Source organism: Montipora foliosa, chromosome 1 (assembly GCF_036669935.1).
Source record: "Montipora foliosa isolate CH-2021 chromosome 1, ASM3666993v2, whole genome shotgun sequence".
Lineage (NCBI taxonomy): Eukaryota > Metazoa > Cnidaria > Anthozoa > Scleractinia > Acroporidae > Montipora > Montipora foliosa.
The window spans coordinates 64,255,857-64,280,463 of record NC_090869.1 but is presented as its reverse complement, the minus strand read 5'-3'; the positions used below and the strand labels follow the sequence as shown (position 1 = coordinate 64,280,463).

Sequence of the window (24,607 nt, the reverse complement as noted above, 5' to 3'; positions counted from 1 at the left end):
CGCTTACGACTGAGAGACGTCCGCTTACGCGAGGTTAAATATGTAGTGTTTTAGAGGAGAAATCGCCGGGACCGCGGTTTGGTGTCCGCTTACAGGAGCTGTCCGTTCGTTTGTGGAGGTTCGACTGTATCTCAACACGGCATGCCTTCAATCTTAGGGGGTTTCCTAATGGCCAACCAAGCATTTGTCAGGGCAACCAAATTCACGGGTTTGGTTACCCGGCCTTTGAAACGAAAACATGGATTTTTGTTAAATAGGCGATTTTCGAAATATCAATATTCAGCTTGATAGTGAAGCAGAGAGGACAAAATAGACTTTGGATAATTAGACAATTTTGTAAGTGTCAAAAGGAGAATGCGGTGTTCACGCACAGCTTCGGAAACCATACGACTCCACCGAGTCCCACACGAAAGAAATATTTATACGAACTCTTCACAACTTAAGCTTGCTTCTGGCTTGTGCAATAATAGTCATAATTATAGTCATAGTTTATTTACCCCACGAGGAGCTTAGGACTCGTAAATCGTTCAAACGCTGGTCCGGCCGGAGTCGAACTCACAACTTTCCGCATGGCAGCCCGATGCCCAGGAAGCAAAATCAATACACGCAGATCTGATGTTTGCTTGTTATTAGTATTTTTGTCCCAACAGAAGAAAGTAGAGCGGTCTTCAATTTAGTGTCGAAAGTAATTAGCGAATTGCATTGGTTTTGCGTTACTTCACTCAGTGATTGGTTCAAAGTTCTCGCGCCATTTTTTCAACCAATCAGAAGTTAACCAAAATCAATTGTGGCTCGCGCGTGCACATTTTCCCGCGCTTTGTGTCGGCTACGTGTAATTACTTTTGATTGGTTTACTGGATTGTCTACGTCCTTTTTGATTGGCCAAAGTGATTACTTTGGCTTTGGCTTTACGTCACTCATTTGAAAACCGCCCTAATGATCAAACGCTACTGCATTTGTGCAACTAACTTGCGCTCATCGCGCAAGAAGAAACCAGGTTCTTGTGTATCACTAACTTGGGAACGAGAGACCCTGGAAATGAAATCGACCAAGTGCTGTCAAAATTCAAATCAATTTCTATTTATTATTTTTTTGTCTCTAACATAACAAAGATATTCCAAAAGCAAAACTGAAATTATTTAACCGGGAGAACAACAAAAGTTAGATAACTTTCGCTATCAATACACTGAGGATTACGACGCTGAATGTTACTGTGAATTCTGCTACGCCGTCTGTTGGTGGTGGTGTGGAGCTGCCACCAGCGCCGTTGCATAAATCTCCCTCACAGCACGTGAATGTGCAGTTTGGCGGTGAGAGTCCCATTATAAAACAAACTGCAATTTAAAATGTTTCAGATTTTACGTGAGCTACGATTTGCCACACGAGTGTCCTGCATTACTAGCGATGATAACGTTTACCCGAAAAACACATACGGTATCAGTTCTAAACCACTGTTTGCAAATTTTGATAGTGTACTGTTCAATAATAACTTCTTACTAACCGAGTGCGAGGGCTGTACTTGTCTGGGGAATATTGGTCCGAGGTCGTGGCAGTGCGAACCGAGCGCAGCGAGGTCCGTACAAAAACGACCGAGGGCCAATATTCCCCAGCACGGCTCGAGCTAGCTCGGTTAGTAAGTAGTTTATTATATGGCTTTCTAATTACCTTTTGCTTTGTTTTTGCAAGCCCGTAATCGGCCCGTGGGCATTACGGGAGAATAAGGCCCTACAATTCAGTCACAATTAGCCAATCAGAGCGCGCGTTATATCGGCTACAAACACAAGCCATATAATAATAAATACAACTAAACAGTTACAGTATTTATTTCCATTCAGGAAAGAATAGTGCAAGACGCTCAATGGGAGCGTTCTTGTGGGATTCTGACAGATTGGGTTTCTGGCGTGAATTTGGTAAACTACGGGAACAAAATTTAAAAAATTGATGAAAAAAAGTCGACAAAACGTAGTTCTGTAACCTGTCTCCTATCCAAGCAGAAACCAACGCCACCAGGGCTTCGTTCATTCTCGTCCCCAGAGGCCGCGATTCTTTCTGTCAGCACCAAGAGTAACGACCTTTGGCTGGTTCCGAAATACGCACAGTCTCTGTGGCGGTCTATTTTGATAGCTACTAATTGTTTCAAATTTCTGATTACCATAAGTGGCCCCGATAAAACGGAATTTGACTAAGAGTGCCTTCAATTGACGGTATAGGAAAACATGGAATAGAAGTTTGAAATCCTTCATTTTTACGGAGATTCAATTTCAAATTGTCAAACACCTGCTAAAATGCTATATTAGACATATCTTAATTATTCTTGTTGCTTCAAAACGCCAGATATACCATTTTAAATCATTACTCCACGTATTCTTATTCCAGAATAGGGTCAATCGAACGCACCCCAAATCTTAGAGGTGGTCTGTCGGAGGCATAACGTGGTAATAGAAGGGGCAGTTTTGATGCATTGCATAAAGTAAGTGGATCTATCGCTGACAGTGTTTTCAACCCATCAACCCATTTGTCCATGTAATTTGCATTTCATTGTGGCGAGTTAAAAAATCATTGGAGGAAGTGGGTTAAGACGCTTGCCTTGAGGTGCCGGATTCGAGACCCGTTCTGACCACTCGTTGAATTTGTTCCAGGTAGTCCCTGGTTCTGGGCCGCACTTGTAAATAGCCAACTGGTTTACCTACGGCCAGTTTTGATTCTTAACAGTTGTAGGATTGCATTGCCAAGTGACGTAGTGCAGAGGGTTTATATTATGGTTTTACTTACCATTGCCTGGGCTCGATGCTGGGCATCCCATCGAATTAGTGCAGTTCTTCATAGTGTTGGTCATTTGGCCTTGTTTCATGACAAATGTCACGCAACGATTTTCCATTCCTTCACACACTCTGCTGGGAGTGTTAGCAGCACCACAGGGTGACCCTACATCACCGCACATGAAACACTGGAGAGAGTTCACTGTAAAGTAAATAGGGTTGGTGGTTAAGACTTGCTACCATCGAACACAGGTTTCTCACCACAGAATTTGCTGGAGAGTAACATGAGAAGCTCAGGCGGCAAAAAGCTTGCAATGTCAATTTCGTTTTTTGTAGGAAAAAAAAATAGGATCTCTTTCACTCACCCCACCTCACCACCGAAAACTAAAGACAACCTCTTTCCCAGTTTATAGTTAGGTAATAATTCTCACTAAGTACCATAACGCAGCATCTGGTCAATACAGAGGTCGGGTCTAAACCCTGGCTTGCGTTTCTCAATGTCCCGAAACCTTTTCGGGGCCCGAAAGCAATTCGTGAAATTATGATCTGCTGCTTTCGAACAATTGATCTTTGAACATGTTTATGAGACCAGTGGAAACAAAAGGATTGCAAAGCATCATGACCAGAAACGTCCTCCTCTTGAAGACACAAAGCGTTTTATGTCACCCGAGATACGCCCGAAAAGTTTCGAGACTTTCGAGAAACGCCCGCCTAGCACGAGTAAGCCGGTGAGCAGGCTTTAAAACGGTAGATAGAATGGTATAGGATTTTCCGGCGTGGCGTCCCGTACAGTATGTCTTCGGGAATTTCTCGAAGACGGTGATTTTACACCGGGAAAATACAAAATTCTAATTCAAGTAGTAAGATGGTGTAAACATAATAATAGCGCTTTGCACTTTTACTGAAAATAGACTTGTCACGATCTTCTGAAAGGAAATGTATGAGTGAGGTAAGCAATAGTGAAGGAAAAAAGAATAATAATAATATAAATCTGTGGAGTTGGTTTCTAAAAAGGAGGTAGAATGTTTAGTACTAAACCCTGTTGATGTAAATTGGACTCACACTATCCAGATAAATGACCACAAATTGCCGAAATCTCTCAAAGAGTTGCAGGAAACAGGAGAGAAAGTCTTCATACCGCTGCCAAAACATATAAACATATAATTGTGCTCTACGAAAGATCCCACAGCAGAATTTCCTATGTCCACCATGAGTAACAAGAAGGTTCATAAAAGGGAAAGCAATTTACCGCTTCCAATAACAAATTTTTCACATTCTAGTTTTGAAAAACGCACGAGACTATGAAATACGCCATAAAAATAGAGGATACCCAGAGAGCAGTGATAAAAGGCATCCCTCTGAACTGAAGTCTGATTTTTTTAAAAAAGTCACTCAAATTGAGGGAGGCTATCATAAAACCCTAACGGTTAATTTTGTTTTCCCAGCTCGTACATTTTCTGGCTCATCTTTCCATAGGCAGCCCAAGTTCGCGTCAGTAGAGAGCGTGTAATAATTGATTACTAGTGGAAGATGACTTTTGAGTGCAAGCGGTGTTGCGTTACAGGCGGCCGTTGAGAATTTAAACGCGTTGTAAGACTTTGTATGGGAAATAAAATACCGTCGATTATGAAGTCTAAAAAACGCTCAATTTAACGTTCATTCAATAAAATGAATAAAAATGACAAATCAAAATACCCGACCACGATTGCGTGACATTGAACGCTTGCTCCCGCAGTCCCGAAGTCGATGAAAGTTTGAGCTAGTAATCTATGGCTCCCGCAGTCCCGCACTCCCACAGTGGGAAAAGGAAGAATATGAAATGGGGATAAAACTACTGCTCCTGCACTCCCGCAGTGGAAAAAGGAAGAATATGAAATGGGGATAAAACTGCTGCTCCCGCACTCCCGCAGTGGAAAAAGCAAGTATATGAGATGGGGGTAAAACTACTGCTCCCGCACTCCCACAGTGGAAGAAGGATGAATATGAAATGGCGATAAAACTACTGCTCCCGCAGTCCCGCACTCCCGCAGTGGAAAAAGCAAGTATATGAAATGGGGGTAAAGCTACTGCTCCCGCAGTGGAAAAAGCAAGTATATGAAATGGGGATAAAACTGCTGCTCCCGCACTCCCGCAGTGGAAAAAGCAAGTATATGAGATGGGGGTAAAACTACTGCTCCCGCACTCCCACAGTGGAAGAAGGATGAATATGAAATGGCGATAAAACTACTGCTCCCGCAGTCCCGCAGTGGAAAAAGCAAGTATATGAAATGGGGGTAAAGCTACTGCTCCTGCAGTCCCGCACTCCCGCAGTGGAAAAAGCAAGTATATGAAATGGGGGTAAAACTGCTGCTCCCGCAGTCCCGCACTCCCGCAGTGGAAAAAGGATGAATATGAATTGGGGGTAAAACTGCTGCTCCCGCAGTCCCGCACTCCCGCAGTGGAAAAAGGATGAATATGGAATGGAGGGAAAACTGCTGCTCCCGCAGTCCTGCGCTCCCGCAGTGGAAAAAGGATGAATATGAAATGGAGGTAAAACTACTGCTCCCGCAGTCCCGCAGTGGAAAAAGCAAGTATATGAAATGGGGGTAAAACTACTGCTCCCGCACTCCCGCAGTGGAAAAAGCAAGTATATGAAATGGGGGTAAAACTGCTGCTCCCGCAGTCCCGCACTCCCGCAGTGGAAAAAGGATGAATATGAATTGGGGGTAAAACTGCTGCTCCCGCAGTCCCGCACTCCCGCAGTGGAAAAAGGATGAATATGGAATGGAGGGAAAACTGCTGCTCCCGCAGTCCTGCGCTCCCGCAGTGGAAAAAGGATGAATATGAAATGGAGGTAAAACTACTGCTCCCGCAGTCCCGCAGTGGAAAAAGCAAGTATATGAAATGGGGGTAAAACTACTGCTCCCGCACTCCCGCAGTGGAAAAAGGATGAATATGAAATGGGGATAAAACTGCTGCTCCCGCAGTCCCGCACTCCCGCAGTGGAAAAAGGATGAATATGAAATGGGAGTAAAACTACTGCTCCCGCAGTCCCGCACTCCCGCAGTGGAAAAAGGACGAATATGGAATGGCAGAAAAACTGTTGATCCCGCAGTCCCGCACTCCCGCAATGGAAAAAGGATGAATATGTAATGGGGGTAAAACTACTGCTCCCGCAGTCCCGCACTCTCGCAGTGGAAAAAGGATGAATATGGAATGGCGGAAAAACTGTTGCTCCCGCAGTCCCGCACTCCCGCTGTGGAAAAAGGATGAATATGAAATGGAGGTAAAATTACTGCTTCCGCAGTCTCATAAAAAGTGTAGTTAAGCTAACCGCAAATTGACAGCGAAAGCTTTTGAAAGAGTGCTTCGACCTAATCACTGAAACAAGCGCTTAGGCTTAATCAGTAAACGAGTGCTATATTCTTCAGCCGATCTCATAAAGAGTGTGGTTAACCAAATCGCAAATTGAAAGGTACAATGTTAAAAGAGTACTTTGACCTAATCACTGAAACAAGCGCTTAGGCTTAATCAGCAAACGAGTGCTATAATGTTCAAGTGAATGAGGGGGTAGTTTCTAAAGAAACTGTGGTGCTGCGTCGGTGGGGAAGTAGTATACAAAAATTTGGTTTTATCAACGGAGTTGATAATGTAAATTGGCCACCGTACAGAGATTCTAAAAGCTGACGTTTCGAGCGTTAGCCCTTCGTCAGAGCGAATCGAGGGATTATAAGTTACGTGTAGTTTTTATAGTACTAGAACACAAGGTTAGTGGTCGCAGCGGTTGAATAACAAATGAATGAGGGGGTAGTTTCTAAAGAAACTGTGGTGCTGCGTCGGTGGGGAAGTAGTATACAAAAATTTGGTTTTATCAACGGAGTTGATAATGTAAATTGGCCACCGTACAGAGATTCTAAAAGCTGACGTTTCGAGCATTATCCCTTCGTCAGAGCGAATCGAGGGATTATGGGTTACGTGTAGTTCAGACGATCTCATAAAAAGTGTAGTTAACCAAACCGCAAATTGAAATCTAATATTTTAAACGAGTGCTGCGACTTAATCACTGAAACGAGCGCTTAGGCTTAATCAGTAAACGAGTGCTATATTCTTCAGACGATCTCATAAAAAGTCTTCTTAGGAGCATTCATTTAATGTTAGACGATCTCATAAAAAGTGTAGTTAACCAAACCGTAAATTGAAAGCTAAAACTGATTTTACATCCTTTTTCCACTGCGGGAGTGCGGGAGCAGTAGATTTATCCCCATTTCATATTCATCCTTTTTCCACTGCGAGAGTGCGAGACTGCGGGAGCAGTAGTTTTATCCCCATTTCATATTCATCCTTTTTCCACTGCGGGACTGCGGGAGCCACAGATTACCAGCTCAAACTTTCATCGACTTCGGGACTGCGGGAGCATGCATTTATTGTCACGCAATCGTGGCCGGGCATTCTGAAGTTTAGCCAAAAATGACTTACCTCCGGTGTATTTTTGTGCCTTTTGGAGCTTATTTTACCGTTTCGGGAATTCCGTGTTTTCAATGTTCTAAGACGAAGTCAAGGCTGCACACTAACATTTCGACGACCGGGGTGTCTCGAAAACACAGCGAAAACGCAGCGGCTTCTCGAATGAGAAGCCGCTGTGGGGATGGGTTAAGTGTTGTACATGAAATGACTGTACCTCGTCGGGTGGAGTTGATACCCAAGCTCCGTGTCATGATACATGATCACCAGCCGTTAACTTCATCAGCTATATATCGTGTAATCGGAAGCAGAAAATGCTCATTTCCAGCCAAGTGCGTGGGGATTTTTGACGACGAAACATTCACCGAGGTTCGCAAATGATGTGGCTTTAGCTTTGCGAGGAAAAATCGCGGCTGGGATGGATTTTCGAGTCGCAAACCGCCTCTGAGTTGACAACGGTCGAAATGTTAGTGTGCAGCCTTGACTTCGTCTTAGAACATTGAAAACACGGAATTCCCGAAACGGTAAAATAAGCTCCAAAAGGCACAAAAATACACCAGAGGTAAGTCATTTTTATTCATTTTATGGAATGAACGTTAAATTGAGCGTGTTTTAGGCTTCATAATCGACGGTATAGACCCTATGCAAAAATGGCTGCCTTTAAATTATTCTTTTGTTCATATTCAAAATAGCCCAACTAACCTCGTTTTTGAGACAAAAATTCTAAAGAATTTGTTATCCTGAACGAGGTTAGTTGGGCTATTTTGAATATGAACAAAAGAATAACTTAAACGCAGCCATTTTTGCATAGGGTCTATTTTATTTCCCATACAAAGTCTTACAACGCGTTTAAATTCTCAACGGCCGCCTGTAACGCAACACCGCTTGCACTCAAAAGTCATCTTCCACTAGTAATCAATTATTACACGCTCTCTAGTGACGCGAACTTGGGCTGCCTATGATCTTTCATATACCGAATCCGAAATAATTAATGTCCATGAAACAAAAGAACAAAGCGAACATAAAAATACCTATAAATTAGCAAGGCCTGATCGGAATAACAATGATTCTTTTGTCCTCCGCCATTTTAGTCCGGTATACTGAGGTTGGTTTTTAGGCCTGGGGTTAGCCAACTTGAGGGTTTTTGATTACTGTACTTCCAAAAAGCTAAAACAACGACCTGCAACGAGTGACCTCTGGAATGTGACCTGTGTTTTAGACCCGCCGGCATCTGCTCAACATTTGTGTGGGAGTTGTCGCGCCCGACTACAGGGCGGTGCCTTCACTCATGAAATTAACCGATCAAATTGCAGTGAAGAGAAAAGAATTACAAAGGTTTTTGGAAAGAACAATCGTCGGTTATAAGATGTCTTTTGAAAACCCAAGTTTTTAACAAAGTTCTGGGGACATACTTTTGACATCTTGCAGCGATAGTAATATGATCGCCGTTTGCCTTTACAGTGATATCTCATTGCTAAGCTTTCTACGGTTTTGCTTTCGAGATTGCTGCTTTTCTTTTCTTTTCTATTGATTTCCGAGTCCTTTGTCCTTCACTCCATTCTTTGTTCTCACCGTGTTAGCCGGCCTTCTCGTGTAAAAAATGTAATGGTGACTCGGTGATACTCAGAAAAAAAATCCGAGCGCGCCTTCACCAAAGTTAAACGTACGACCTTTTAATACTGAGCTATAATTCAATATTTGGAGACTAATGCAATACTTCGTGCGATTCAAATAATGCAAATAAGTGTACTTGAATAAGCCACGAAATGATAGAGAGAGCCGTCCTTACACTTTGGACGTTAGAAAGAGCACTCGCTTCCCACCAATGTGGCCCGAGTTCGATTCCCAGAAGCGGCGTCATATGTGGGTTGAGTTTGTTGGTTCTCTACTCTGCACCGAGAGGTTTTCTCCGGGTACTTCGGTTTCCACTCTCCTCAAAAACCAACATTTGACTTGATTTGAGTTAATTGTTAATTTCAGTTTACAGTGTCCCCAATTAGTGCTCCAGCGCTAGAACGACTAGACACTTAAATAAAGTTCCTTTCCTTTCCTTTCCTTTCCTATGTCTACATATCCACGTGGTCGCGAAGAGCTTTCCCTGGTCATTCATCAAGAGATCGACGCTCCAAGAACGTATAGTGTAAGACGCTGTTATCACCGTCTACAGAAAGCTGCTGAAAATTCTGCAGTTACTTCGCTGTTTCTAGTAAAGCTGATTTGTGTAAATAGCGTTGATCGCGTCCCATTTGTAATTAACTCCCACTGAACACGTATTTTCTTTAATACTTTCGCGATTTTGAGTTAAATTTTGGGAATTGACTTACCTTGTGGTACGAAGCAAACGGCCATACAAGCGAATACCAAGAGAGGCACGACTTCCATTTTTGCTTTCCGAACAGGCTGAGTACACCACAATGGAGAAGAAGGAACTGAATGCGGCTGTGATGTCGTTATTCAAGTGCATCCCAGGTCGCTGATTGGACAAAACTATAAAGCGTCGATAATGCGATGCATAATGACGGGCATGATTTAAAATTTGACCCCCAGTGTGAAGAGCATAAAGACACGATTCTTTGAATGGGCAACCTAAAGGGCAAACCTCAAAATTTGTGATTTCATGCGATGATATGCGCAGTTCTCAAAAAAAGAAAGTATTTCTCACACGCAGAGCTTTTAACAGACTTTTTTTGCCTTTTTTGTTTAAGTCTAGTGTTAATACGGCTTTCGAAAAGCGATAAAATGTATATTTATCCATTATCCATGATTTGGAGTCCAAGAGGAGCAGTGTGACCGGAAACATTCGGCGGTACAAAGCGCTCACACAGAAATTTTTTTTTCTGTGCGATATACCAAACATATTATCAAGATTAACATACCATTTCAAAGCTAAAAGAGATTGCTACTTTTCGTGCAACTTGTCTCGCAACGATTTTGGCCGTTGCACGGTACGTTGCAATGAAATGTTTTGTGCAACTTGTCCCGTCACAATGTCGCCAAAACATTGCGAGACAAGTTGCACGAAACATTTCACAGTGTAACAGCGCCTTTAATCAACGACGATGATGTAGTGGTCTCTGACATTTAGGCAGCGTTTACACGAATTCGGTTTTACATCAAGATGGTTTCATGACTTCGAAACCGTGTCAAAATCGATGCGGTTTGGAAGTGTTTACACGGAATCGTTTTCGCCAGAAAATCAAAGTCGTGATGATATAAGCGAGCGCTGCACTACGTACTAAATTCACCATTTGGAATCGAACAATGCAAATTTCGCGCCAAAATAGTAACCGTATTCAAATCGATGCGGTTTCGCTGTTTGCACGATAGATGAAACCGTATCGTTTGAAAACGCTCCACTTTTGGCAGCGTTTTCAAATCGACCCGGTTTTGCCAACGGTCTCGATCGGTGTCGTGTAAACAGAAGGCGTAACCGCATCGAAAAACGGAAATGTTTCACACATTTGGCGCGATTTCTAACCGTGATGACTGATGAATGTTGCGTTTAAGGTTACCGTATACAGTGTAGTGTCATACCTTCAGATCGGCAATTTTCTTCAAATTTGGATTTTTCGGTTAAAGTAATGATCGAAATGGGTATGGGATATCTAATGTAAAAAAGAAATTATTCAAAAAGATTAAATATTGGCGTAGAAATGGCGGTTTTATGTCTTGGTGGGAAGTCAAAATTACCCGTTTGATTGACAGTCTTAGCGCTGTTTTTGCACTTGAAGCGGACACTTTATAGATAAAACTCTCTGAGAGCGATTATTGTACGAACACTTCACATTCTTTTAATACTATTTCGAAAACGTTCTATAACTTTTCACTCTAACTGAGTATGGCAAAACGCAGACACCTTTTTTTAGGGCTTTGGGTCGGGAAACGGAAGAACAAAATAAAACAGTCCACGTTTTGCAACGTTCCTGCTCAAGACCTATTAAAATAAAATCTCCCTTCAATTCCAGGCACGAACCGTCGTTAAATACCACAAACATAATTGAACATCTCCCTTCCCCTCGGTAGCATTTCTACTATATAGGTAAACTAGTCTTAAGTAACGCGCATCACTGTAATTTTTAGTTTAAGATTTAACGAGAATTCAAGATAATAAATTTGTGGAATCGTGAATCCTGCGAGATCCTGTTCCAACATGGTTAATGTAGTCGTGCCTTGATGTAGCAGCCCCCTCTATCACTAAGCTGGTGGTAAAGTAGATTAAAAAAGTAAAGTAACCATATTTAACGTCGATAACTCGTAACAGTAATTCAACTGACAAACCTGAGGTCGACTTGTGGTTGATCACAGCGAACTCCGGCCGATACTCTCGATCCCGATCACACCTTTCAGTCAGGTTTCACTATGGCACGAGATTCGATTATGATTTACTTTGTTGACAGCTGAGCTAAAACGCTGACTCTGGTTATTTGCGGCATTTGGCAGCTGCATTATGACGTACCAAACCGATGGAGTCGTCGGTCTTCAGGTGTACTTTGGTCTACTTTCGGCATTATGGATCACTTATCGACTAGGAGTAAATCATTAATTATGAAGTGCGTTCGTGGGAACGAAATTTGGGTTCTGTAGTACGTAGACTGGTTTGACCGCTTATCGCTTAATGTCTACTATCATGCAGTAACCGTTGGCGAACTATTCTCTTTCCCTGAGTCCGCTTTTCTTATCGTCAGCATCAAGATCACGGACTCTGGCCAAAGCCAAGAATACGCGCAATCGCAGTGGTGGTATAATGTTGTAACCGTTGACCGTTATTTAAAACCGTTATCGTTTCAAATTTCCGTGAATGCGCAGAAGAGCCGGAAGTCCGTGATTCGCGGCTTCCTGCTTTTGATGCCTTTTCTGACAAGAGAGGCCAGTGTTTGGATACTTGGTGAGCGTATTTTTTATTTTATAAGCGTCTGAAGTTCAAGCAGCGTGACAGCAAGCGCCATTTTCTTACCTCAAACACAACGATATCTTTCGTCATCCCCCATTTTAAACACACGAGGGAATCCCGTTTCTAGTCCCCATTCCCTCAGAACCTCATTGCAGGCTCTGGTACTTGCCTCTCAGCCCCCAAATAACAGTTGTGACCCCAATGAACCGGAAAGCATCTGCTTCTTAGTTGTGACGACGGTTCAGTCGGAAATGAAACAATAAAGTACAAATGATGATGAAGTTGATGTTGGCGCTCCTCACTGAAGGAGTAATTTCGTGAAGATGGAATTTTCTTTTTATTTGTGACCTTTGACCCGTTTTTTGTACCTGCCGCTTCACCTGGTAATGACACGACTCCTGGATTCAAAGCATTTACGATTCCTACTATCACTTCTTTCAACTGGACCATTTTGAATCAAACCATTTTTATGTAATACCAATTGCAATATATAACATCTTTCGAAGAAAGTATTATTGTAACTTTCAGTTCTGTGGTCGTGAAATTGTTATCAAACAGATATATACAACAGTCACATTCAACAACGCAACTGAAATACACCACACACTTGGTATCCGCGATCAGGGATTCTTTTTCAATTTACGCCCTTCTTCGTTCACTGATTTTTTTCCCCCAGAAAACCGATGAAGCCTGATCGCAAGTTAAATACTTGAAAATTGTTGAATTTACTCTCGCTCTTGAAGGGCCGTTTTTCACTCCCAACGCGAGCATGCGCTCGTGTACGTGTTTTCTGTTCTAAAAAAAACAAACTAATGATAGACGCAACTGCGTTTGCGTATGGCCGGGTCCTTTCTAACCATGTAAGCGTAACTAGGCAACAAGAGACATTCGGCGCAAACTCAGTAGTGTCTCAATCAGTAGTACCCGACAAATAAAGGCGTCTGTTGCCTGCGAACGTGCACGTATTTCCGGTGGTCGATTCTCTTCCCTGAGAAATACGTCTGCGTTCGCAGGCTAATGGGTTTGCAATGTTGCTTGTCTATTGAAAGCCAAGCTTGGCACTTTCTTCTCAGGATCTATGCTAAACTACCGCTGAAGAATAATTGGTAGTTTGCACCTCGAAAACGCAAGGTGAATCGGCAATGCTTACGTGTGCGTAATGTTCTCCTTATGTTTTATTTACTGACGCACACTTTCAAGACTACTATGTTACAAAGGCTGAAACCACATCCATTCTTTCAAGCGGCTATTTTCATCAAATTCTGGTAACAAATGACTGAATTGATGAACTTTTCCCCTCAAACTTAGCGTATTGGAAAAGTTTTTCTTTTCCAAATTAGTCGTACTGTTGAGCTCCCCCACCCTTCCACCACGCAAACAAAAGTACTATACACTGTACAAATATAATTAAATTTATCATTACAAAAATTGTTTGTCAAAATATCTCATTGTGCTATACATCACTCCGCTTCTACTTGGACAACTCTCTGCAGTCCTGGAAACCAACAGCAAGACGTTTTGTTGTCATTTCTACTCTAAGCAAGCAATACCCACATCCAATCTCCGACTGGCTATTTTTGGACGTGCATCCTTTTTCTAAATTCCCGGTCGAAAACACTATTTTCAACTTTGAGGGAAGATAGCAAATGCAAAACGTAATACATCAAAATATTCGCTGATACTGTTTAGCTGAAATTTATCTCAGAACACTGCTTAAAAGTGATTTAGAAAATTTGAAAATCCCTTGTAGCTCAAATCTCTAGAATAGAACTACCTGTTTTTACTTTGAGAACCTACCATTAAAAAAAAAAAACCCCTTCAAACTAAATACTTTTTTTTGATTCAAAACCACAGTCAAGGAGTATTAAAATGATGTTAATTTCATTCTCATAGCGTAAATATGACGAAAAAAGAACAGACTTTATCTCAGTCCGTTATTTCTTATATGAAAGATTCAGAACCATGCAAGTAAGTAAACTAATTGTGATAGTAAAAAGAACATTGTTTTCTATTTGTAGTGAAAAAGAATTTAAAGCAGTGTTTCACGCAATTCAAAATGAGGTAACTTAAAGTTATCCTTTTAAGAACTTATGTAAATTAAGATGAAAAAAAATCTTTTCTGTTGAGGCTGCTGTAGTAAGGGCATATAGACCGAATGCATAAAGGGCGGCCAAAAAAATTTTCTTTTGTTTATGTGCTAATTAGACTCACTAGCCTCGTTTGCATGTACAAAATACAAAAGAAATGTTGCTTGAGAGCGAGGCTAGTGAGTCTAATTAGCATATAAACAAAATAATACTTTTTTGACCGCCATTTATGCATTCGGTCTATAGGGGAATCTTTGTTCAGTACATTTTTGTCTCATTAGCATAAGCCCATCGTTTGCTACTGAATCTATCAGCGAAAAAACCAGTACTGAATATTGAAAGTGCGTTGCATAATGTGCTTTCTCTTAACTTTGAGTCCAATTTACCAGACAATCTCTGAGTAATGACGCTTTTAAAGTTAGAAATTTTACAAAGAATGTAAGGGCTTTTAAGCGCTTTTGCCACCCAAGAATTTATCGGTATTTGATGGCTAATAGCTCGCTCGTTATCAAACCCAAAAGGTTTAAAATTGGGAATTCAACTAAGTTTAACACGTCCTTTAACCTTTTGAAGTCAATTTGAATAACGTGATGCCTTCTTTCAGCGAACTCGTATGTTGATGAGACAAAATGAAAATATTGACGTCTAAGATTCGCCTACATTCAACTTGTGGGCCTGGTTCTGCAAATGTGTTTGTGTTCCTCTCTTGGTTATTAAATGATGGTGTGTCTGTCTCCATATTTTGAAAGTGACCAGCTGCTTTTACTTATGACTTATGTACGGATTGCTAGTGTGAAATACACCATGATATTGTAGTTGTTCAAAATGGATGCTTTGCTCAAATTCCTTGAATTTAATTTGGCTTAGTTCTATATTAAGAAATGATTGATGTTTGGACAGTTTGCCCTCCTCCAGAAGAAGGAGAGGGTGTGATAGGGTTATGGTACATACCATTCCGTGCTCACTTCTCGTGGTCGTTTTGACATTTGCCAATCTGAGTACTATTATGCAAATGACTGCATGTGGTCTTCGGCAAGACCCAATCACCATGATTGTATACTTTGACGATTTATACTTTATTGTAGGGTACCACTGCGTTTCAACAAATCCATGTTTATTTTTCTCTACAATATCAGAAACAGAACAGTGCTGGGTTCCAAAAATGAAGTCCTTGTCTTTTCCTTTAGAAAGAGGAGCTCTTGATGTCAAAAGAGAAAGAAGAGGAAAACATGTGGGACATTGTTGATTTGGATGACGAAGCCATTGAAGAGTATGCATCTAATGAGCTACTGGGCCAATTTTTGTCCAACACTGTGTTCAGAACTGGAATCCTATGTGTTATAATGTTCAACAGTGTTCTGATTGCTGTTGAGACCAATCATGACCTTGTAAGTATGTACACTGATCTGCAGTTTCGGTACAGTTGATGATCTGAAAGGTGAATAAGGTTTGCATCAACAACAACAACAACAACAACAACAACAACAACAACAATACAAGCATACGGGTCTGACCCGCAAATAGCTTCAGCTAATCTATGACGTCTGTAGGCGGGTCAGTAAAAATAGTTAAACAAAAGTGAAAGCGAAAAAGAATCAGAAGGAAAAAAGAGACTTTTTTCTTTAGGTGAATGTAGTAACGAATGGAATAAGAAAACTACATGACGGATTATACAAAAATTTGGTTTTATCAACGGAGTTGATAATGTAAATTGGCCACCGTACAGAGATTCTAAAAGCTGACGTTTCGAGCGTTAGCCCTTCGTCAGAGCGAATCGCAAACGTCAGCTTTTAGAATCTCTGTACGGTGGCCAATTTACATTATCAACTCCGTTGATAAAACCAAATTTTTGTATACTACTTCCCCACCGACGCAGCACCACAGTTTCTTTAGAAACTACCCCTTCATTCTTACATGACGGATTAAATGATTATAAGCCGGAGTAAAAGATATGTGCTAACTAAGGGCGCTTTCTTTTTGTCAGAACTGGCCGGCCAGACCAGTTCTTTCAGGAAACTAGGAGCGCTTTCCATTTGACAGAATTGACCGGCCAGACAGGGCATTTGGCAGGAATAACTCTACAACGCTTTCAAATTAACACGCTTCGATGATGATATACGCTCCTCCGGAAGAATACAAGGGATTATCATGCAAGTTTTCCTTTAAATTGTTGCGTTTTCCTTGCAAACTGACGGGGTCTGACCTGACAGTTCTGATAAGAGGAAAGCGCCCTAAGTAAAGTGCAAAGCATGATCAATTTTTGCAAAAGTAAACTTTTGTTTAACCCATTCACCCCTCAAACTTCCTAGGACGCCTCCCCCCCCCCCTCCCCCCCCTCCCTCCTCCCAGTGACGATTAAAATCATCTGGTGTTAGAAAGAGTAAAATCTATAAGTCTCACTCTCAAGGGTCAATGGAGCGTTTTCACTCACATGACCAGCAACCATATTGGATTACCAAAACAAAAGAAACTATTTGCATAAAAATAGAGTTCGATTCCCGGAGGATTGGTTTGGTTCACCATCATGGCCGCTATTCCTTTGTTTTGGAACACCATCATGGCCGCCATTTCTTTGTTTTGGAACATCAACATGGCCGCCTTGACGTCAGGTGAAAACGCGCTATTGGCTAAATGGGTACTACTATACAGCTGACTATACTGGCTAATTGTTTCCATCAGGGATAATGATTATTATTAAGAACTGAACTACGGATATCAGATTTCCAGCATTTTCATTGGCTCGCCGGACACAGGCTATCAGTTCTTAGTATCACCCAATCAGTGGACTAACTCAAATCCTGCATTTTAATTGGCTACGCTACTAGAGCACTATTAGTTGGTATTGGTTGGTAGAAGAAAATACTCAATATTGTTGCATTTTAGTTTGCAGCTGTTTCACGGCGAAACATTAGCGGTGTAAATGCCGGTCTAGATGGGACAGTCAATATCGATTTTAGCCAATCTAATTCGTGAATTTGGTCGTTCCCAGTCCTTGTGATATGATGAACTTAGTTATTGTACAGTAGAGAACCGGCGTGGCCCAGTGGTTAGGGCGCTTGCCTTGAGATCCGGAGATCCCGGGTTCAAGACCCGCTCTGACCACTCGTTGAATTTGTTCCTGATAGTCCCTGGTTCAACTTTCCAGCTGCACTTGTAAATAGCCAACTGGTTTGCGGCTCCGACCAGTTGGGATTCTTAACAGTTCTTGTTGTTATTCTGTTCCGTCGTTTCGTTGTGTTTCATTGGCCCTGAAAAGCCCCTATGGGGAGCGGTCAATTAAGTATGTATTGTATTGACGTTGCCCTGCACGCGCAAGTCTGTCAAACGTCCTCGGTTGTTTACAATTCATTTGCTAAAAACTTAGTGCAAAAAAGTTGGATAATAAGCTTATTAGATGTTTTGGTGTGTGGTATCGCTGAGTAGTTCTACAGCACAACTCGTAAAAATACTCAGCGATACTACACACCAAAACATCTAATAAGATATAATATTTATTTTCCCCCAAATGTTGCGTAAACCATTGACTGTTTTCAAATGCTCTTGGGAATATGCAGTGTCCCAAGAGCATTTGAAAACAATGGTTTATGCAAAATGTGGGAGGACAAACAAAGTGTATTATGGGGAATGCGAAAATAGAAAAATAGTATTTTCAGTGCACTGTTCTTCTGGTGTTTGCAATAATTTATTTATTAAAACTTAAAAAACGATCTCTGGCTAAAATGATTAAAAAACTACGAGCTTTCGACTGCCCGAACTGCTGTCTTCGACGGGTAAAATGAATGATAAGAAATCGATGAGAAAATTTAAATAAAAACGTACATTGCAAAATGATGAGAATGTAGAAAATTTATGAATATTTGTTAAAAAGAATGTTGTATTGTCCAGGTAAAGGGCACGAATTGTTATCTGTAAACAAACCATTTACCACTCTACAACAACAGTCCCCAGTACCGAAATTCCGACCTTCGATGGAATCGCAGACCAACGTCGTATATAAAATTCCCTGTACAAATTGTTCGTGGTGTTATATTGGGGAAACCGGCAGAGCTTTCAATACACGAAAAAAAGAACATTTAAGGAACACCAAAACTGCGGCCAAAGGTTCTAGAATTGCCAATCACGCTTGGTCCAATAACCACACCATTGATTTCGAGAATGCGTCAGTTATTGACAAAGGCACTTTTAGAACGAGAAAAACATTAGAAGCGTGGCATACCACAGTGACACCCAACGCAGATAACAATTCGTGCCCTTTACCTGGACAATACAACATTCTTTTTAACAAATATTCATAAATTTTCTACATTCTCATCATTTTGCAATGTACGTTTTTATTTAAATTTTCTCATCGATTTCTTATCATTCACTTTGCCCGTCGAAGACTGCAGTTCGGGCAGACGAAAGCTCGTAATTTTTTAATCATTTTAGCCAGAGATCGTTTTTTAAATTTTAACTATGTTCCATCCTGGCTGCGGCTCTTCAATATTTTCAAATTTATTTATTATATACTCAACAAATTCACTGCATCGCTTTGTTTCCATAGCAACTTCGGTATTGCACTCTATTTATGGGTTCGTCGTTGACCAATCAGAAACCCGAGATTTTGTTGAGTATATTATAATTATTATTACAATACTAATTTAATCACTTTAATACTTTTCTTCAGGAACAGAAATACAGCCATTTGTTTTCAGTGCTTGATCAATGCTTGATGACCATCTTTGTGTGTGAGATTCTTGTCAAGTGGTATCATGGATTCTTCATGTTCTGGAAAAGGGGCTGGAATGTCTTGGATTTCTTCATCGTTATTGCTCTCCTTCTTGGACCTTGTAAGTTGAATTAGTATTAATGCGGAGGGGGGAGGGGAGGGAGGAGGGGGTGTTTGAGGTGGTTTGAGATTGTGAGGAACTCAGGAAGGGTTTGAACTTGGTGCAAATTAATTTCAAGTCAAGTAACTGTTAAAACTCTCTTAAACATGAGAGAGCAGGTTTAGGATTTATTCCCAGCATTAACACCATCATAAGTATCTTACTGAAAAGTACCTGCCTGAAGACACCAAATTACAACCGCCTATTTTATTGGGTTAACAAAGAAGGCTACTCTGTTTGGGTGAGGTTAGAGTTACTGTTATGGATAGGTTTCTGAGCAATACTAGATTGTAAATAGCTGTTTCCTGAGCTGGTGTATTTGTTAGAACTCCTGCAAATAGTTAGACCTTCACATGGTTTGGATAACCACATGGAAATGGTGATCCCAGTATAATTTCCCGTGATAAGTATGAAGACAATCATTATTGTTGGTAGCCGATGAGCAGTAGGAAGAAATTAAACGAGCATTGCAAATAACTAGCTTTACGGAATTGCTTTCCTCGCCACTAAACAACAACTTGAACAAATACAATTTGCGAGACTGAAATATTTTGAACTTCAAGTAAAAATGCAATCCAAACCATTGATTCAAATTACAGTACTCCGTAAAGTGAGTGTCCCTTTATCAGATAATATCAAATTATATTTGGCATGATGTTCACTCAAGACTGTTTTGTGTTACAGTGCTTAGCACAGGATCAGGTAGCAGAGGCGTTTTGAGGATTCTTAGAGTACTAAGAGCTTTCCGCAGTCTCAGGAGGTAGACGAGAAGGCATTTTTACACGGTTAACGTTACCGGTGCCATCTCGAGGTTTAATTTAAACACTACTAACTTTACTCATAGCTTTACTTGATTTCATATCCGCAGTTTAGTATATGATTCATTTCATATATCATTTCCTTCATTGATTCATTCCTCACGGGAAAATCAGAACCCACAAATGACCCGCTCCCAACGTCAGTGGCTTCATAGCTTAGTTAGCTAGAGCGTCGCACCGGTATCGCGAGGTCACGGGTTCAAACCCCGTTGAAGTCCTGAAATTTTCAGGCTTCTTTACGCAATTGCTAAACTTGCGTCCATAACTGCGAGGATCATAGCTTTACTTGACTACTAACTTGGCAGTGAAATGTACATTTGTGGGATTTTGTCTGTCTTTAAACCATAGTATCAATTTGTTTCAAAGTAAATGTGTGCTGGCGTTAATTTATTCAGCAAAGAGATTAATGACCTTTGAACATTTTTTCGTGATTGTGCCACGAAAAGGTTTTCACTCGAGCTCTACGAACGTTGCAGCTGCTGGATTACTTCTTTTTCGGACAATCTTTACAGAGATTTGAAATTTGATTAGATTTCTAATTGGCCCAATTATAGCAGATTTTTTAGAGCGAGTTTCAATCGAGTGTCGTAAAACCAAAAAGGATGGAGACAATCCAGTAAACCAATCAAAACTGGAAGTATTACCAGTAGCCGACACAAAGCGCGGGAAAATGTGCACGCGCAAGCCACAGTTAGTTTAGTTTCACTTCTGATTGGTTAAAAAAATGGGGCAATCACTTTGAACTAATCGGTGAGTGATGTGATGGAAAACCAAAGCAATTTTCTAATTACTTTGGACACTCGATTGAAAACCGCTCTATGGCATAACTCTTTTACCGCCATAAATGGAAATTGACTCTTTGACACAAGATTTTACTCTGTCTAACGCCAGACGATTTTAATTACTCCTCTATGGGGAAGCCCTCGGTGGTGAAACGGTTAACTTAAACAACATCTAGGTTCGCTCAAATGTCCCCATTAATAACCCTTTCACCGCCATAAATGCCAATTGACACGTAAAGATTTTACTCGTCAATGGGGAAGCCCTAGGCGGTGAAAGGGTTAACGTCTGCCAAAATCCCACCTACAATTATTATTGTAGGTGACAGAAGGAACCGTGGAAAGGTCTGTTTCTTACTTGGAGATCGTTAGTGCAGTTCGATATTGAAAGACGAAAGGAAGCCTTCACACCAGCGATTGAGCTCAGTTTTAAGGTTACACGTTTCAGTCAGGCTTGTAATGTTTGAATAACAAACAAAAACAAAGCAAAAAAGTGAAGCCGAAAACTCGTACCTTCTCATCTTGACGTTTCGACCAATTAAAAATCCTTTAAGTGAAATATGTAACTCATAATTTCATTTAATCACATTTCTTGGTTAAAGTTACGTTGCATAGCGAGTGGGGCTGAGTAATTGGTGAAACCTCACAAAAAAAGAAACTCCACTGCCCTGACAGAGCCCCTTTAAGGCGTTACCAAAAGTGATTCGCTCGCACTTGTTTTTCCGCGGTTAGCGGCGGCTTGTGGTGTGATTGGCTCATTTGCTTGTCTTCTTCTTCTGTGATTGGCCAAATTAATTAATGCAAAGGAGAAGAATGCTGTCTTTATTAACAAATTTGCCGGCTCACCCCAATCTTTGCTCCATTTCATTTCAAAGCATCAGTTCACTGCCTGGGTTACAGATCGTCGTGCAGACAATTCTCCAGTCAGTTCCTGGTAAGTGCCCCACACTTACAGGTAATATTCTCTTCGATTACATTCATTTCAGTTATGGTTAGATTTGAAACCATGGAGGGCATCTGCATTTCTGTGGAAAGTGCAAAGAATGTTCCTGTCGGACAAGCAACAGGAGATGCACAAGACGACCAAGACCCCACCGCTCCTTAGTGAGAGATTTTCATGAGAAACTTTATTTGAGTATAAAGCACAAAGAATGGAGAGAAATACTAAGTTGAGTGGTGCGCAAAAGTAACCGCAGATTGAAACTCTTGTTTCGTTCAGGTTGCGTCAGTAATTTTTCACACGCGTCTTTGATGGTCTAAAGAAATTTGAAAAAAAGGTGGCCCTGACCAGTGTTTTGACAATTACTGGCATTTGTTCTGTCCACAGACATGGCCAACATTGTTCTGCTCTTGGTGATTATCATGTTGGTATTTTCTGTCATTGGTGTCACGGTTTTCAGGGATGTTGTTCCCGTGTACTTTGGAAACCTTTCCAGTTGTATCCTTTTTCGCTGTCGTTCTTTTTTTCTAAAGCAATTCCTGTTTTTAATCCGCGAGGGTTGTTGTGCGTTATGCGGTTTTGACATTATGTATTTGTAGCCGTTGACCTTAGCACTGACGAGAACACGATCACAGTTAAATGAAGAAAATATGGTAACCCATCGATACGAGAAATTTTGGTTTTGGTTATCACGTCATCTCACGATACACGGAATGTCGCACTGTTGGCCTCCTCTTTTTTGGGGGGTAGGTACTTGGTGTCTCTTTTTCTATTGTTTCAAATTTTTTTAAACAAGGTATAAAACATTCAGTAATTAGACAATTACCCTAACCTAACCCTAACGCTAACCCTAATCCTACCCCTGAAGGTTTAACCGTGTTTAGATAATTTTGTGCAATAGATAACCACTAAATGACAAAATACACCAAGTACCTACCTTTTTTGGTGGAATGTAGCATGGTCAGCGTGTTGCATTCAGTGAAATTGCGTTTTAGTGAAAAAAGCAAAAATGTTAAAGACAACCAAAGCACAAGCGAACAATTTTAATACAGTATGTCGTATAATGAGGAAAGAAGAGAAAAAAAGTGGGTAGCTTTAAGCGACGAGTAAAGAAAAACGGCGAAGAGAGCAAGAAGGATCACGGGAAAATGGACTAATTTATAGTAATGAGCAGGTCAGTAAGCAGGTCATTACAGTAAGCAGACCAGCTAAAAAAATTCATGAAAACCAAAACATAACTATATAATAATCGAGGAGCTCCGCTTTTAAACTTGCCTAAATGTATATATAAACACATGTCCCTTGACAGTGGTTCTCAGCCATGTTTTATCTGTTTGTGTGTCTTACTCAAGATGGATGGATGGAGATTTTCAAGGCTTTTCAGGTAGAGCACACTGAAAGTAAAGAAATACAAACCGGGCTTGTCACATACATGTATCTGTCTCCTGAAAATCCCAAGAAAACGCGGAGGCTGCTTGAATTATCCAATCAAGTAAAGGACATTTGGATGGCCGTTTGTGCTGTTTACATCGCTCGTGCGCGCCCTGAAGGACAGAATGCTTTTTTTTTTGTTAAACACTCCTACCAAAGAAAATTGAAGAAAAATAACACCCTTTTTGCAGTGGAATAATAAATCTCTTATTCGATTGTTTAGCATATATTATTTAATTCTCAACGTCGGATAATGCAATTCTAGCTTTCTCATTGGTTCATTGGATCTTGGTTATCAGCCATTATACCTGCGTTTGACCTTATATGGAAATGAGTGCGCCAAATGTAGCTCGGCATAAGACTTTTGGCCCCGGGAAATCACATCACTTTCAGGTCGTTTCTAAACTAAACTCGCGGACATTTTGCTCATTGCTCGTATTTCGCTCGCCCCTGCGGGGCTCGGAAAAATACTACGCAACTCGCAAAATATCTGCGCGTGTTATATGTTAAACCATCGAATAAGATGTATATCCAGCACTTTCAATCTGTGCAACAATTTCAGTATTTGGTCACGTAACCGTGAATATGCACATCCTAAGCACCTCTTAGTAAAGGGGTGTATAAAAACGTCAGGCAACGTTTGACATGGAGTTTGTTTGAAGCAACTAGGACCTGGTTGCCACCCTCGGTCTCAAAACGCCTTTTTTATAAGTTTCATATAAATCAACCAGTCCCTCCTTCATGCTTCTTGTGTAATTATTGACGTGTTTTGATGGTTGTCCTTTTTCGAAGTAATCGCATTTTCATAGGTTTATCTGTGTGTGCGGGGGAGGGAGGGGGAGGGGGAGGGGGACGCGGCGATTGCCAAGATGGGTATTATGCTCTGTCAAAGTGGAACGAAAACAACTGTAGAAGACTAGGATACGGAAAACGGAGCTCAGTACCTTTTCATCTCAAAGTTACCTCCCCCAATAATCCTCCATAATTTTCCTACCCTGGCTAAACTCTCCTTCGAAGCTTCAGTACCTTACTCTCCGCCTGGCTCCCATCTTAGCCACTGATTGGCTTGACCATATGTATTTTTTGTTTATTTCCAAGGCTGCCGATGAAACTTATTATATTAGCGGTGGGCTCTTTCTTCTCGTCTTCATTGCTATCGGTGCGTTTGTGTTTGCGAACCTTGTTGTGGCAGTTGTGGTTACAAATCTGGTAAGTGGCAAATTTTCTTTGTTAAGATGTTTGCCTTTATTTTCCATTTATATTTTTTGCTTTGCCAATGAAAAGAATGAATCGAAGGGACCTGTTGTAAAATAACGGGAATCTCAAAAGTGGACAAGCATCGAGTTGTTGCAATGTACAATTGCGGTGGACGAACAGTAGGAGCTAATAAGAGATCTTTTGCTTTTGTCCACCAACATGGCCGCGATGACGTAACGTGAAAACCATGCACCAATAGCCCTTATTCACGATAGCCGCCATGCTGGTTTTCAAATTGTCATGCAAATTAGCCATGTGTTATGCTGGGGGGGGGGGGGGGGGGGCAAACATTGGAATAAAGGCAAATTGCAGAGAATAGGCTCGTCGAAATAATGAA

The 24,607-nt window shown here is 41.1% G+C and overlaps 2 protein-coding genes across 2 annotated transcripts in view; one reads left to right on the top strand and one right to left on the bottom strand.

The window, feature by feature from the left end:
* LOC138004597 (cation channel sperm-associated protein 4-like) overlaps positions 1 to 24,607 on the top strand; it is a 45,543-nt gene that overhangs the window by 14,664 nt on the left and 6,272 nt on the right. The window contains exons 4-11 of the mRNA XM_068851151.1: positions 14,109 to 14,151; positions 15,365 to 15,565; positions 18,844 to 19,006; positions 19,730 to 19,805; positions 21,518 to 21,576; positions 21,970 to 22,080; positions 22,902 to 22,966; positions 24,112 to 24,222. Of these exons, the coding sequence (XP_068707252.1) occupies positions 14,109 to 14,151; positions 15,365 to 15,565; positions 18,844 to 19,006; positions 19,730 to 19,805; positions 21,518 to 21,576; positions 21,970 to 22,080; positions 22,902 to 22,966; positions 24,112 to 24,222 (829 nt within the window). The remainder of the gene's footprint in view (positions 1 to 14,108; positions 14,152 to 15,364; positions 15,566 to 18,843; positions 19,007 to 19,729; positions 19,806 to 21,517; positions 21,577 to 21,969; positions 22,081 to 22,901; positions 22,967 to 24,111; positions 24,223 to 24,607) is intronic.
* Positions 1,065 to 9,646, bottom strand: LOC138004654 (uncharacterized). The gene is made up of 3 exons (XM_068851166.1): positions 9,524 to 9,646; positions 2,773 to 2,961; positions 1,065 to 1,334 (listed from the first exon to the last, which is right to left on the bottom strand). The coding sequence occupies exons 1-3, from the start codon at positions 9,579 to 9,581 to the stop codon at positions 1,162 to 1,164; spliced, it is 420 nt and encodes a 139-aa protein (XP_068707267.1). The 5' UTR covers positions 9,582 to 9,646; the 3' UTR covers positions 1,065 to 1,161.

What these genes read in the sequence shown, in the direction of transcription:
- LOC138004654 (XM_068851166.1), bottom strand. Translation starts at nt 9,581, where the DNA reads ATGGAAGTCGTGCCTCTCTTGGTATTCGCTTGTATGGCCGTTTGCTTC. An exon ending in CGTTTGCTTCGTACCACAAG is followed by an intron (nt 2,962 to 9,523) that starts GTAAGTCAATTC and finishes TTTACTTTACAG; the next exon opens with TGAACTCTCTCCAGTGTTTC. An exon ending in AGCATCGAGCCCAGGCAATG is followed by an intron (nt 1,335 to 2,772) that starts GTAAGTAAAACC and finishes TTTAAATTGCAG; the next exon opens with TTTGTTTTATAATGGGACTC.